Source organism: Pseudonaja textilis, chromosome 5, assembly GCF_049901715.1.
Source record: "Pseudonaja textilis isolate UNSWEBS1 chromosome 5, rPseTex1.2, whole genome shotgun sequence".
Taxonomy (NCBI): Eukaryota; Metazoa; Chordata; class Lepidosauria; order Squamata; family Elapidae; genus Pseudonaja; species Pseudonaja textilis.
In genome coordinates this window covers 75,149,495-75,161,731 of record NC_141994.1, presented here as the reverse complement: position 1 = coordinate 75,161,731, position 12,237 = coordinate 75,149,495, and the positions used below count along the sequence as shown (strand labels likewise).

The 12,237-nt window shown below is 44.3% G+C and overlaps 1 protein-coding gene across 1 annotated transcript; it reads left to right on the top strand.

Moving 5' to 3' along the window:
* Window positions 1-16: 16 nt before the first annotated feature.
* LOC113452050 (olfactory receptor 5V1-like) lies at window positions 17-778 on the top strand (the record flags this gene model as incomplete). The annotated part of the gene is made up of 1 exon (XM_026723456.2): window positions 17-778. A coding segment is annotated over one exon (762 nt), but the record flags the coding sequence as incomplete, so codon positions are not given.
* Between the last annotated feature and the right edge of the window lie 11,459 nt (window positions 779-12,237).

Below are 12,237 nucleotides of genomic sequence, written 5' to 3'. Positions count from 1 at the left end.
ATATATTATCATATAAATCTCCTACGACCAATGCCTGGCACAAGCCTTCTTCCTGATCGGCTTTGCGGGATGTGAGCCAGCATTGCTGGCCCTCATGGCCTATGACCGCTACGCAGCCATCTGCCAGCCTTTGCACTATGCCCACCTGATGAGGAACAAGTTGTGTGTCCAGCTGTCTGTGGTCATCTGGCTCTGGGGCTTCTTGGACTCAGCCATCCACGTTGCTCTGGCCTCCAGGTTGGACTTTTGTGGAAACAACAACATTCCTCACATCTTTTGTGATGTCCCCCCATTCCTGAAAATTTCCTGCAGTGATACTTGGGTCAACGAATTGACCAATCACATCACCAGCCTCTTTGTGGGCCTCGTCCCTGTCTTCTTCATCATCTTGTCCTATTTCTACATTTTGGGCTGCATTTTGGGGATTCCTTCCAACACCGGTAGACGCAAAGCCTTCTCCACTTGCGCCTCACACATTGCTGTTGTGATTGTGTGCCTTGGAAATGCCTTTGTGAACTACAACCAGCCCAGTGCTGGCTACTCTCTACAAGTGGACACTTTGATCTCCACCATGTTTTGTATCATCAACCCCCTGCTGAACCCTTTGATCTACAGCCTTCGTAACAAGGAGGTGAAGGGGGCCCTGAAGAAAATCCTTGGCTGCCAAAAAGGTCATCTAGCCCAGTGGTCCCCAACCGCTTTTGTGCCGTGGCCTCGGTACCAGCATCGACAAAATCATCCACGGCCCGGCAGTCAAGACACAGCACGCTGGCAGTAGAGGCGAGCCGCCAGCCAGCCAGCCGTCCCCGCTTCTCCCCCCGCCACTTTCAACTCTTCCTTCGTATCTGTGTCGATGGGCTTCGACGGCTTCGGACGGTCGCCGCTCGCCTTGCCATGCGTAAGTAGCTGAAAAGAATCCCTCGCGCCTTAGTTTTGTTCAAAGCCACCCCCCCGATGAAACTAAGGGCGCGAGGATTCTTTCAGCACCCAAACGCCGCTTTCTACCCGGAAAAGCTCACCAGAAGCACTTTTCCATCAAAACAAGATGGCGGTGCCCAGCAAACCGGCGGCCCGGTAGAAATTGTTCCACAGACCGGTACCGGTCCCCGGACCGGTGGTTGGGGACCCCTGATCTAGCCCTCATTTAGGGCTGCGTGTTTTGTTGAATTTCATGTGTTTCTGAGCCGTAAGTCAAATGAAATTTATGCCATGGATGATAAAGTTAAATCTCTGCTTTCACAACTCCTGTGCTATGATAATCGGATGACTGCAGAACAGGTGTTGAATACCGACTTTTTCTTCTCACCTGACCTGATTTCAGTTCCACTGGGAAGTGAAGGCACTAAATATGACCATGGAGAACAGAGATCAGAAAAACGTGTGTCTGATGAAAGGCTGGACAACAAGGGTGAACCTGCATTAGATAAAGATTCAGATGGGTATATGAGTGTTCAGAATGCAAATTCAAAATAAATAAAATCAGGGTAACCTATTCATCCCAAAATAGCCTTTTCAGCCTTAGGATAGTTAAAACAGCAGAAGATAACAAATGTATAGTACATTGAAATGTTATACACATATATTTTATGCTTTGGTATCTGGTTTTTCTTAAACAAGTTCTATACGTATCTAGTGCTTGACTTCTTCAGCTATATGAACATTAAAATTGTCTTTATCGATTGTCAAGTATTCTTTCCACTTGTCTTCCAGAAATGAAAAACCACAGAATACGGGATTGAAATTTCACATGTTATCTTAGAGAATTCCAAAATTACATTCTTTAAACTAATCAGAACTAATTAAATTAGTTAAGATCAGGATATCCTTAAATTAATATCTGGTATTCTTTTGGACATTAATGTTGCTGAATTATTTGTAATTCTAGCAAAGCCCAGTTCCTGCAACCGTTTGTTGTATGTTTTAGCCTCCAGTCCCCTAATCAACCTGGTTGCTCTTCTCTGTAATTTTTCCAGAGTCTCAACTTCTTTTTTTATAATGTGGTGAACAAAACTGGATGCAGTACTCTAGGTGTGGTCTTACTAAGGCTTTATAGGGTGGTATTAGTACTTCCCTTGATCTGGATTGTATCCCTCTGTTAATGCAAATTAGGATTGCATTAGCTTTTTTGGCTGCTGCTGCACACGGCTGGCTCCTATTTAGCTGGTTGTTCACTAAGACTCCAAGATCCCTCTCACAGTCACTGCTGTTGAGTCTGGTTTCATCAAGTCTATATGTGTCCTTTTGGGTTTTCTTGCCTAAGTGCAGGACTTTACTTTTCTCTACATTGAATTTCATTTTGTTAGATAAAGCCTAGGGTTCAAGTCTGTTGAGATCCATCTGGATCTTGAGCCTATCTTCTTGGGTGTTTGCTATTCCCGCCAGCTTAGTATCATCTGCAAATCTGGTAAGTTCCCCTTCTATTCCCTCATCTAAGTCGTTAATATTGAAGATATTGAAGAGTCCTGGGCCTGAGAGGGAATCTTGTGGCACTCCACTGCTTACTTCCCTCCATGTAGACTTAGACCCATTAAGGACTACTCATTGAATACGGTTTGCCAGCCAGTTGTGAGTCCATCTGGTGGTGGTGGTATCTATTCCATTTTTTTCTAGCTTACTAAGAAGTAGGTTGTGGTCTACTTTATCGAATGCCTTGCTGAAATCTAAATATATTATGTCCACAGTATTTTGCTGGTCTACTAATTTAGTCACTGTGTTGAAGAATCAAATAAGATTGGTTTGGTATGATCTGTTTTTAACAAACCTGTGCTGACTGCTAGTTATTACTTTACTTGTTTCTAGATGTTGGCAGATCTGTTTTTTTTTAATTATCTTTTCCAGTATCTTCCCGGGTATTGATGTTAGGCTGATTGGTCTATAGTTTTGTTCAGTTGCATGTCTGTTTTTGGAATAACAATATTAAAGTGTTGAAGCGAAAAATGAAATTTGTGTGCACGAACTGAGTAGAAGGACATTCTTAAGATTCCTGCAAAACCACACTCAAGAGAAAACAAATGGAGATTGTTGTTACGAGTAGGTGAGATGTTGCATTGGACTGAAAACTCATTCAAAACCCAGCAATAGGTTAGGACTCCGAGCTAACAGAGGATGGATTTTATAGGATTACAGATTAACAGAATTGGAAGAGACTGTCTAATCCCTTTTTGTTATTTTTATCTTGTTCAGTACCCAGAGCTTCCTGGGCAGATGAGAGACTGTATAAATTGAATTAATAAATATAAATAAAAAAAATATTCTCAAACTGCTGCGGTTGTCTTTGTCTCCAAATCTAGATGTAAAGGGACAATGGTAAGAGGGGGGGATAATTTTCATATCTGTGGGGTCCTTGGTGCTCTCTGAGCTTGGTGGTTTTCTTGCAGACATTTTATGATCTAATTAGGTAACACATCATTAGAGTTTGAAGGGAGTAGGGTTTGAGAAGAAAGGAGGAGGAGGAGGAGGAGGAGGAGGAGGAGGAGGAGGAGGAGGAGGAGGAGGAGGAGGAGGAGGAGGAGGAGGAGGAGGAGGAGAGGAGGAGGAGGAGGAGAGGACTGGAGGATTAATTGACATTCTCTAAACTTGGTGTTTTTCTTGAAGATGTTTCATTACCCAACTAGGGAACATCATTAGTGCTAGTAGGGAGTGGGGGAGTGGTGGTAGTGAGGAGGAGGAGGAGGAGGAGGAGGAGGAGGAGGAGGAGGAGGAGGAGGAGGAGGAGGAGGACTGGGGTCCTTGGGGATCTCTGAGCTTGGTTGTTTTCTTGCAGACGTTTCATAACCCAGCTAGGTAACAGCATCAGGGCTAGAAAGGAAAGCTAGAAGCAAAGCCCTCTCCCTTCTAACCCTGATGATGTTACCAAGTTTGACAATGATACATCTGCAAGAAAACCACCGAGCTCAGAGAGCACCAAGGACCTCACAGTTCAACCCATAAATATTCTCTCCTTTCAATTTCCATATCATATTGTGAGCATCTCAGAGGTCAGCCACTGTGAGAGATATAAGGTTGGAGAAATATTGTCGCTTCATCGCCCTTACCGCCATGTAGTACATCTTAGTAACAGCTCTAACGATTGGTTGAGTTTGTCCCTCATAAAGCTCCAGAGATGCTCTCTTTCCTCATTTCATCTACCTCAACTCTTCAGCGCTGAGGGTACCCAAAAGACAAGGGAGGTCGCATAGGCGCACCCCAATCCAGTGCCTCAGTGGCCTTCTTGTTCCAAGGAACAACCAAGACCTCACATGGAGGGTAGAGCAGACCAATAACAGATAACAGATAATCAGAGTTGGAAGGGACCTTATAGGTCATCTAGTCCAACACCCCACCCAAGCGGGAGACCCTACATCATTTCTGACAAACAGCAGTCCAATATTTTCTTGAAAGTCTCAAGTGATGAAGCTCCCATAACTTCTGAGGGCAACTTCTGTTCCATGGGTTGATTGTTCTCACTGTCAGAAAGTTTCTCCTTATTTCCAGGTTAAATAGGAACCGCCCCCAATTCCCTCTACCTATCCAGGTCCATCAGTCATTGAGGTGGGGCCAATCTAATAGATCCCATCTCCCTGTGATGGCTAATGCTACTGGTGAACCTTGTGATAATCAGGATGGGATCTGACCATGACAACGTAGACATTCAAAGTTCTCCCAGTTCCAGATCTCATTGCCCTTCCAGGTAAACCAGACAGGGGACACAACTAGATGAGTTAATTTATTATAAGGCTACCTTAATTTATTATAAAGGTAAAGGTTCCCCTCACACACAAATGCTAGTTGTTTCTGGCTCTAGTGGGGATCATCTCTGTTTCAAAGCCAAAGAAGAGCCAGTGCTGTCCGAAGACGTCTCCGTGGCCATGTGGCCGGCATGACTCAATGCCGATAAGGTGCATGGAGCGCTGTACCCTTCCCACCAAAAGGGTCCCTATTTTTCTACTTGCATTTTTTACATGCGTTCGAACTGCGAGGTTGGCAGAAGCTGGGACAAGGAACGGGAGCTCACTCAACCGTTAGGCGGCGCTAGGGGCTTGAACCGCTGAACTGCCGACCTTTCTGATCGACAAGCTCAGCATCTTAGCCATTGGGGCACCGTGTCCCTCTTGATTTACTATGAGGCTACATTAACAAAATCTTGCAAGTCTCAACGTAGAAACTTCCCATCTCCTTTTAACCGTCTGATCCGTGAACGGAAGTCCTTCCTATGTTTCTTCCTCTGTTAAGCAACTGGGAATTCCTGCTTCTCTTCTCTGATGGTTTCCTAAGCAACATCTCTTCCCCTCCTTCCTCCCCCAAGGTCATTCACACAATCCATTACTCCACTGCTCTGACAGGGAAGCCACATTGGGTGTGTGACCAGGGGTGGGCTTCTGGGGGTTCAGGAGAGCCCCTAACTAAGATTCTGCACAATTTGGAGAACCCCTAAATCCCACTCCTGGCTGGCCCTGCCCACCCCACCCTGCCCCTTCCCAGGAGTCCCCACCTGGCCCATTTTGGATACAGGTAAGTGCAGGGCATGCACGGAGGCTCTCGGGAGGCAAAAAATGGGCCTCCCGGAAGTTCAAGAAAGCCGGAAATGGGGCCGTTTCCAGCTTCCAGAGACCCTTGGGGGGAGCGCAAAAACAACTCCCACCACCACCTTGGTGCAGGAGGCCAGCTAGGCCATGCCCACCCAGCAACCGGGTAGAGAACCCTTTGCTAAAAATTTTGAAGCCCACCCCTGTACGTGACCCCCATTCCATGCCCAGCCTTGGATGACCTAGGACAGGTCGATGGTTGTCATGGTAGCCATGAAGTCCTGAGCCACACCTGACCCCTCAGAGGGCAGGCGGACATTTTCTACAGGCATAAATCTGAGGTATTCCACTTCTAATCCAGAAATGGCATCAAGAAACTCAGGCAGGGAGGTTGCTATGCAGCAGAGAGGCTGGTACAACACCAACAGTCCCAAATCATTTTTAGAGTCCAGTTTCATGAACAGGATCTCACAGGAGTTGTGTCCCTGACAGCCTTAAGAAACTTTCAGGTGACAATCACTGCACTTCCGCCTGTCAAGGGCAAGAAACCAGGAGCTGGAATAGAGTTCAAAAGTACTACAAGTTTATTTCGTGCTACCTAGGCATAAGAAATGGTATCTTCATGGCCTTGTTGGAGTCTGATTCCGAGGGGGAGGCTAAGCAGCTGACAGGGGGCGGGAGTGTGGCTCCGGTGGCTGTGGAGGAAATGGGGGAAGGGCACAGTCCAGCTGGGCACTCAGAGAAAGACCCAGGCCCACCCACTCTTCATCCTAGGGCACGCAGGGAGGAATGGAGAAGGGAGCAACATGTCTTACAGGAGAGGAAAAGGCCCTGATCCCTTTCATTAGTTGCAGCTGGGAGAACAGGATATAAGAAGGGCATTTGCACACAGCACCTTTCTGGAAGGAAAGTGTGCATTATCTTGGTCGACCTCTCAACTGTGTGTGCCTCGTTATCTTTTGGAAGTCTGCAATTTATTATCCTGGCCTGCCGTGTTAATTACTTCAGTGTGGTTTATGTTGGTTTTATGATTTCTAATTATCTTTACTTTGGGTTCGGACTGCATTCCTTCCCTTCGTAGACTGTTTTTGGAAGAGTTTGATCTCCAGCCGAGGATAATTGGACATTGGGAGCCAAGTTGGAGGCATTAAAGGGAATTTATCTACTTTTGTGACTTTGTTATTTTTGTGCCTTGTCCCTTTGGGTCATCACAGTATCCTTGGCCCGGCTCCTGCCCACCTAGCAGTTCGAAAGCATGCAAATTCAAGTAGATAAATAGATACCACTTTGGTGGGAAAGTAAGAGTGTTCCATTCATTTTTGGTGTATAGCTATGCTAGCCACATAACCACGAAAATGTCTTCAGACAATGCGGGCTCCCTCAACTAAGAAACTGTGATGAGCACTTCCCCCTAGGGTCAGACACAACTGGACATGAGAAACCGTTACCTTTATACACAAAAATCTGATCTATTAAAGGTCAAGGCACCAGATAAGAATCAATGGAATTCCTCTGAAACAGAGGAAAATATAAGTGTGATGATTAAATAGCAGATAAACTAGAAAAGAAATGTTATTGAATAAGAGTAAAAAGAAATAATGTGAAATCTGTTAAAGGGAATTTATGTGCTTATATGGAAATGAGATAAACCAGAAAAATGCGATATAAAATAATGTGTTATCTGCTTTGTAAAGATCTATGATGGAAAGCGGTTTTATGTTTTTAATGTTTAATGATTTTAGGTTTTGTTTGTTTCTTGTTAAAATTAATAAAATTTGTTTCAAAAAAAGAATCAATGGAATTCACAGAGGGCTGGACTTTGGTCTCTTATTGGAGCGTAGCAACTCCAAACTGACGGTGCGTTTGAACCAACCTTTGGGCTACGCCTGGCCATCTCCTCCTACACCAACCCTGCTCCAGATGCCTGATCAAAGCCATACCTGATAGAAATTCCAGCTAGTGAAGTGAAGGAAAAGAGACTTTTCTGCCCCGGTCTTGGGGAACATTCAGGGGTGGGTTGGTAGGGGTTCACAGGGGTTCGGAAGAGCCCCTAGCTAAGATTCTGTGCAGTTCAGAGAACCCCAATATCCCACTCCTGGCCGGCCCGGCCCACCCTCCTCTCTCCTCCCAGGTGTCCCCACGTGGTCCGTTTTGGATGCAGGTAAGTGCAAAGCCCACGCAGAGGCTTGGGGAAGGTGAAAAATGGGCCTCCCAGAAGTTCAGGAAGCCAGAAATGGGCCCGTTTTGGGCTTCCATGGGGCCTTCAGAGCCCAGGGAGGGCATTTTCGCCCCCCAGAGGCTTGAGAAAAGCGTGCAGAGCCCAAGGAGGGCAAACCTCCCCCCACCATGGTGCAGGAGGCTGACTAGGCCACGCCCACCATGGCTACACCCACCCAGCAACCAGGTAGAAAACCCCTTGCTAAAATTTTTGAAGCCCACCCCTGGGAACATTCTGCCAACGGAGGTGAGCACTGCTCCCATCCTTTTGGTCTTCCGGAAGGGTATCAAAACCTGGTTTTGCTGGTGAGCTTGGGGCACTCAAGTGGTTTGGTGGTTGATGGGATATGAGGAAGATCTCATCTCCATGATGTCCATCTACTTGGTTCTAGTTTCAAGCTTTTTTTTAAAAAAAAGTTTATCTTTGGTTTATATTTGTCTTTTTTAGTTTTTGGAAGAGTCACCTTACCAAGGAGATAGGCAGCCTATAAACTTAATAAATAAATGCACAAACCCGCTGGACACTTTCCCATGTGGTCCTGACCTCAAGTTCACCCCCTTTGTCGTTTGCCCCAAAGTTTTCAACAAGGATCTCCCAAGCAGGAAGCTTCTCGGTGCTTTTTCTTCTGCCTTGTGATTCAAGTCATCTCCAGGGACCTGTCAGGTGCCATTAAAAACCGCATCTCTCTCTTTCTGTTGTTGTTGCGAGCGCTGGCCCTGCGTGCAACACAGGATGAACGCAGGGCAGAGATGGCACCTCCAATGTCTAAAGGAGGCTGAGAACAAGCAAAGAAAGCCCTCCTCGAGACAGAAAGGTTTTCAAGCAACAGGAAAAGGCAAGGAAGAGGAAGTATCATTTCTACCTTCATCCAGAAGACTCTGATCAGGTGAGGAGCAGAAGGGGGAAAGAAATCTCACATCAACCACAAAGTTTGTGTGTTTGGGGGAGGGGGAGTGATTAATGCATGCACAACCCATTTCAGATGCACCTCAACACCAGCCTGTCAGCTTTGGAAGCCATATTTCGCTGAGAAGTTTCACATCTAACATTTCGGAATTTGGGAGGGGGAATTTCATAGAGAGCTGGGCTATTAGACTCAACAACACTCTTTCTCAGAGAGTCAAGGACAGGTTGCCCTGCACCGGGAAAGGAGTGACTGGAGGAATGTCTCCAGTTGGGATGATGTTTGATTGGTCCGTGTGATGGACTAGTGGGTGCATGCGATGGATCCTTGATTTCTCTTTTGGGGAGGAAAAACCCAGATACTCTCAGATTTGGGTTTTCCTAGATGTGGCAATATGACAACTCTGATGAAAATGGAACCTTGAAAAAATGCCTGTCTTGGAGTTTGTTGGTCTGGAGTTGGTTAGTTGGAACACTGACATTAACCCCAATCTGAGAGATCCGGGTTTTTCCTTCCCAATAGAAATTCAAAGATCCATCCCCTACATCCATCAGTCCATCCCATGGTCCAATCAACCATCGCCCCAACTGGAGACATTTCCAATTAGACAGTGCAAAAGTCCACCCATTCTTTTATCCTGCAACATTTTTAAATTAATTCTTGTTTCTTTTTCCCCCTTGCCATATAATTTTTGATATTATTTTATTCAGATCCTCAAAGTATTTTTTTTTTCAACTTTATCAGGACTGTTTGAAACAAATACAGTAACCTCGGTAATATATTCATTTTAATTGTGGCTATCCTTCCTATTAATGATAATTGCAAACCTTTCCATTTTTGTAAATCTGCCTTAATTTGTTGTAACCATTTATAATAATTATCTTCTTTGATTGTTACACATCTTGCTGTTAATTGAACCCCTAAATACTTTACTTTCTTAGTAATCTGAATATCTTATCTCTTCATTAACTCTTTTTTTTTTGCTTGTCTGTGATATTCTTCACTAAAATCTTGTGGTTTTTTTCCTCTGTTGATTTTCAGTCCTGCCACTTCCCCGTACTCTTCTATTTTTTTCCATTAGTTTAAACCCTGTTTCTTGTGGGTCTTCTAAAATAAAAACTAAATCATCTACGAATGCCTGTAGTTTGTTCTCTTCCTTTTTTTTAATTTCCATACCTTTTATTGCTTTCTCACTCCCTCCTCATGACCTCCCCTCAAAGAAAGAAAACGTGTTTTTGTTGAGCAAGCTACACCCATTGAGAAGAATTTGGGGAACAGTTTTTATCTTGGTGGTACAATAGGCAAACCTCGGAGGGTAGGAGGAGAGGAGAGAGTCCAAAGGATGAGCTGACGAATGGCTGGACCAGGATTTCCCAAAAAGACAACTGGGCTCTTTCGTTTTGGTTTGGTTTGGTTTGGTTTTTTTCCTTTGAAAATGTTTCGCTTCTCCTGCAAGAAGCTTCTTCAGTTCTCCAGTCTTCTTCAGAACTAAAGGCGCTTGTTGGATGAGAAGCAAAACATTTTCAAGGGAAAAAAAACTAAGGAAGTCCAGTTGCCTTTTGAAAAGCACCTTAAGATTATAACTTAATAAAACACCTGTACTATTATTAGAATTATATAACTTGTCAAACGTAAATATGATGAATACTATTTTATCTATAATAAATAAGTTGCAAAATGTGATTAGAAATGGGTTGTTTTTTTTAAAAAAAAATAGAATCGTGGCATAGTTAAAATTCAGAAAGGGGATAAATAATGGAAGATTATAACACCCAATATAAATGGGTAAACTATTATTAGAATTATGTAAGTCTGTTAAACGCCACAAAGGTGATGAATAATATTTGATTTGTAGTTAAAAGAGGGATATTCAGAATATGGAGATTGACGCAAAAATAAGATATTGAAATGGTGAATAATCAAAGAATGAAAGGTTGCAATTTAACAAAATATGTGTGTTAATATTAAGATTGCCAACTGTATTAAATATGAAGAATATTGCCGTATTTGTTTTAAAATGTAAGACACTCTGGTCCCATACTGTTCACACAATGATATGTTTAAAAATTAAAAAAATATTTAAAAAGAAAGAGAGAGAGAGAGAGAGAGAGAGAGAGAAAGAGAGAGAGAGAGAGAGAGAGAATGATTGAGTATCTCTGAAGATATCTGGATCTGGAGAGAGGTTCAAAAGAGAGACCAAGGATCAGAAGGATGAGGTAATTCATTAATTAAGTAAAAAAATCCCACTTTTTCTCATCCCACACAGACCCAGAATCGCTCTCAAAATGAGGAAGCTTTCATAGTGTGCATCACAGCAGAAATTTCCCTGCAAACTTCACCCACCCAATGTCCCTGAGAAGCCCCAAGCATGGCTACCCAAACCTCTAGCAGTGGCTGAGGAGAGAATTGTCCCCTTCAAGGCCATCTGCGCCTACCACCTCCAGAAGCCACCAAGACATGTCTCCTCCTCGAAAGGCTCTTATTCCCCCTTCCAATTTCCAACCCAGTCACGTTGGGTGGTTGACCCTCCTCCCTCCGGAGTCTTCCTTGAGAGGGAGGGAGAATCCTTCCCCTTCTTCTGGGTTCCCAGCAGACTGAGTGATTGCACCTCCTTTGTATGCAATGATGGGCATTGTGGTTTGTGGACTTGGTGCCGCTGGATGGACCCTTGGTGAGACTGTGACTTGGAGCGATTTGCACACCCAGAAATGGAATTTAACCTGGTCACCTGCCTTAAGGGTCTTGTACAAACGAAGACTTGACAGTGGTCAGAGGCAGCTTAAAGCTCCATAATTACAGAAGTTTATACTTCTTGACATATTTATTCTTTGCTCAAACCCTCCCAAATGTTGGGACCGGAAATCTCCTCTTGTGGCTGCAGGGAAATTTGCACTGCTATTAGGATCCTTCCCTAATTATCTCCAAGGTAGTATCTGATCTATTTGTTAATACTTCATTAGTATCTGTGTAGCTAACTATCTCATGCCACCTCTTCTGCTTAGTTTAAAAAAAAAAATGGATAACGTCTTTGTGTAAACCCCAAAAACAGATAGGGATCTTAGTTGGACAAAGCCCATGGAAGGAATTTAGTTGTTCGTTTCCAGCTGTGTCCAATGATCCTTGTTGTATCAGCCGATCGATCACAAAGAGACGCGAGGCAGTGACTACTTTAAAGCTCCTTTATTTCAGGTTTGAATCTGCCGCCGGCTGAGTAGGCGGCGGCTTATATTGAACTGGTGCCAGGCGCCGCGGCCAATGACAGCCGTTTGAATCACCCGCGATCGGCTCGGCCAATCGCGGTTGCTTCGTAACGGCCAATCAGTGCCGCGCACTTGACCAATCCGGTCGCTGTGCGTTTAACCAATCAGGAGTGCAGGTTTCCAAGAATGCAAATGTCCATACAGAACAATCCTCATTCTGCATCTTTGCACAGCTGTGCAAATTGGGGAATGCCAAAATGGCATTTCGGGAAAGTTAACCGGAAGAACACACCTGTAATAATCTTCCGCTTGACTGAAACAAATCCATAAACATCTTCAGACGCATTTCCCCTACCGGATGATTATTTTATTCATTGCAAAGCATTGTTTAATTGTTCCAGGTAGCCTTGG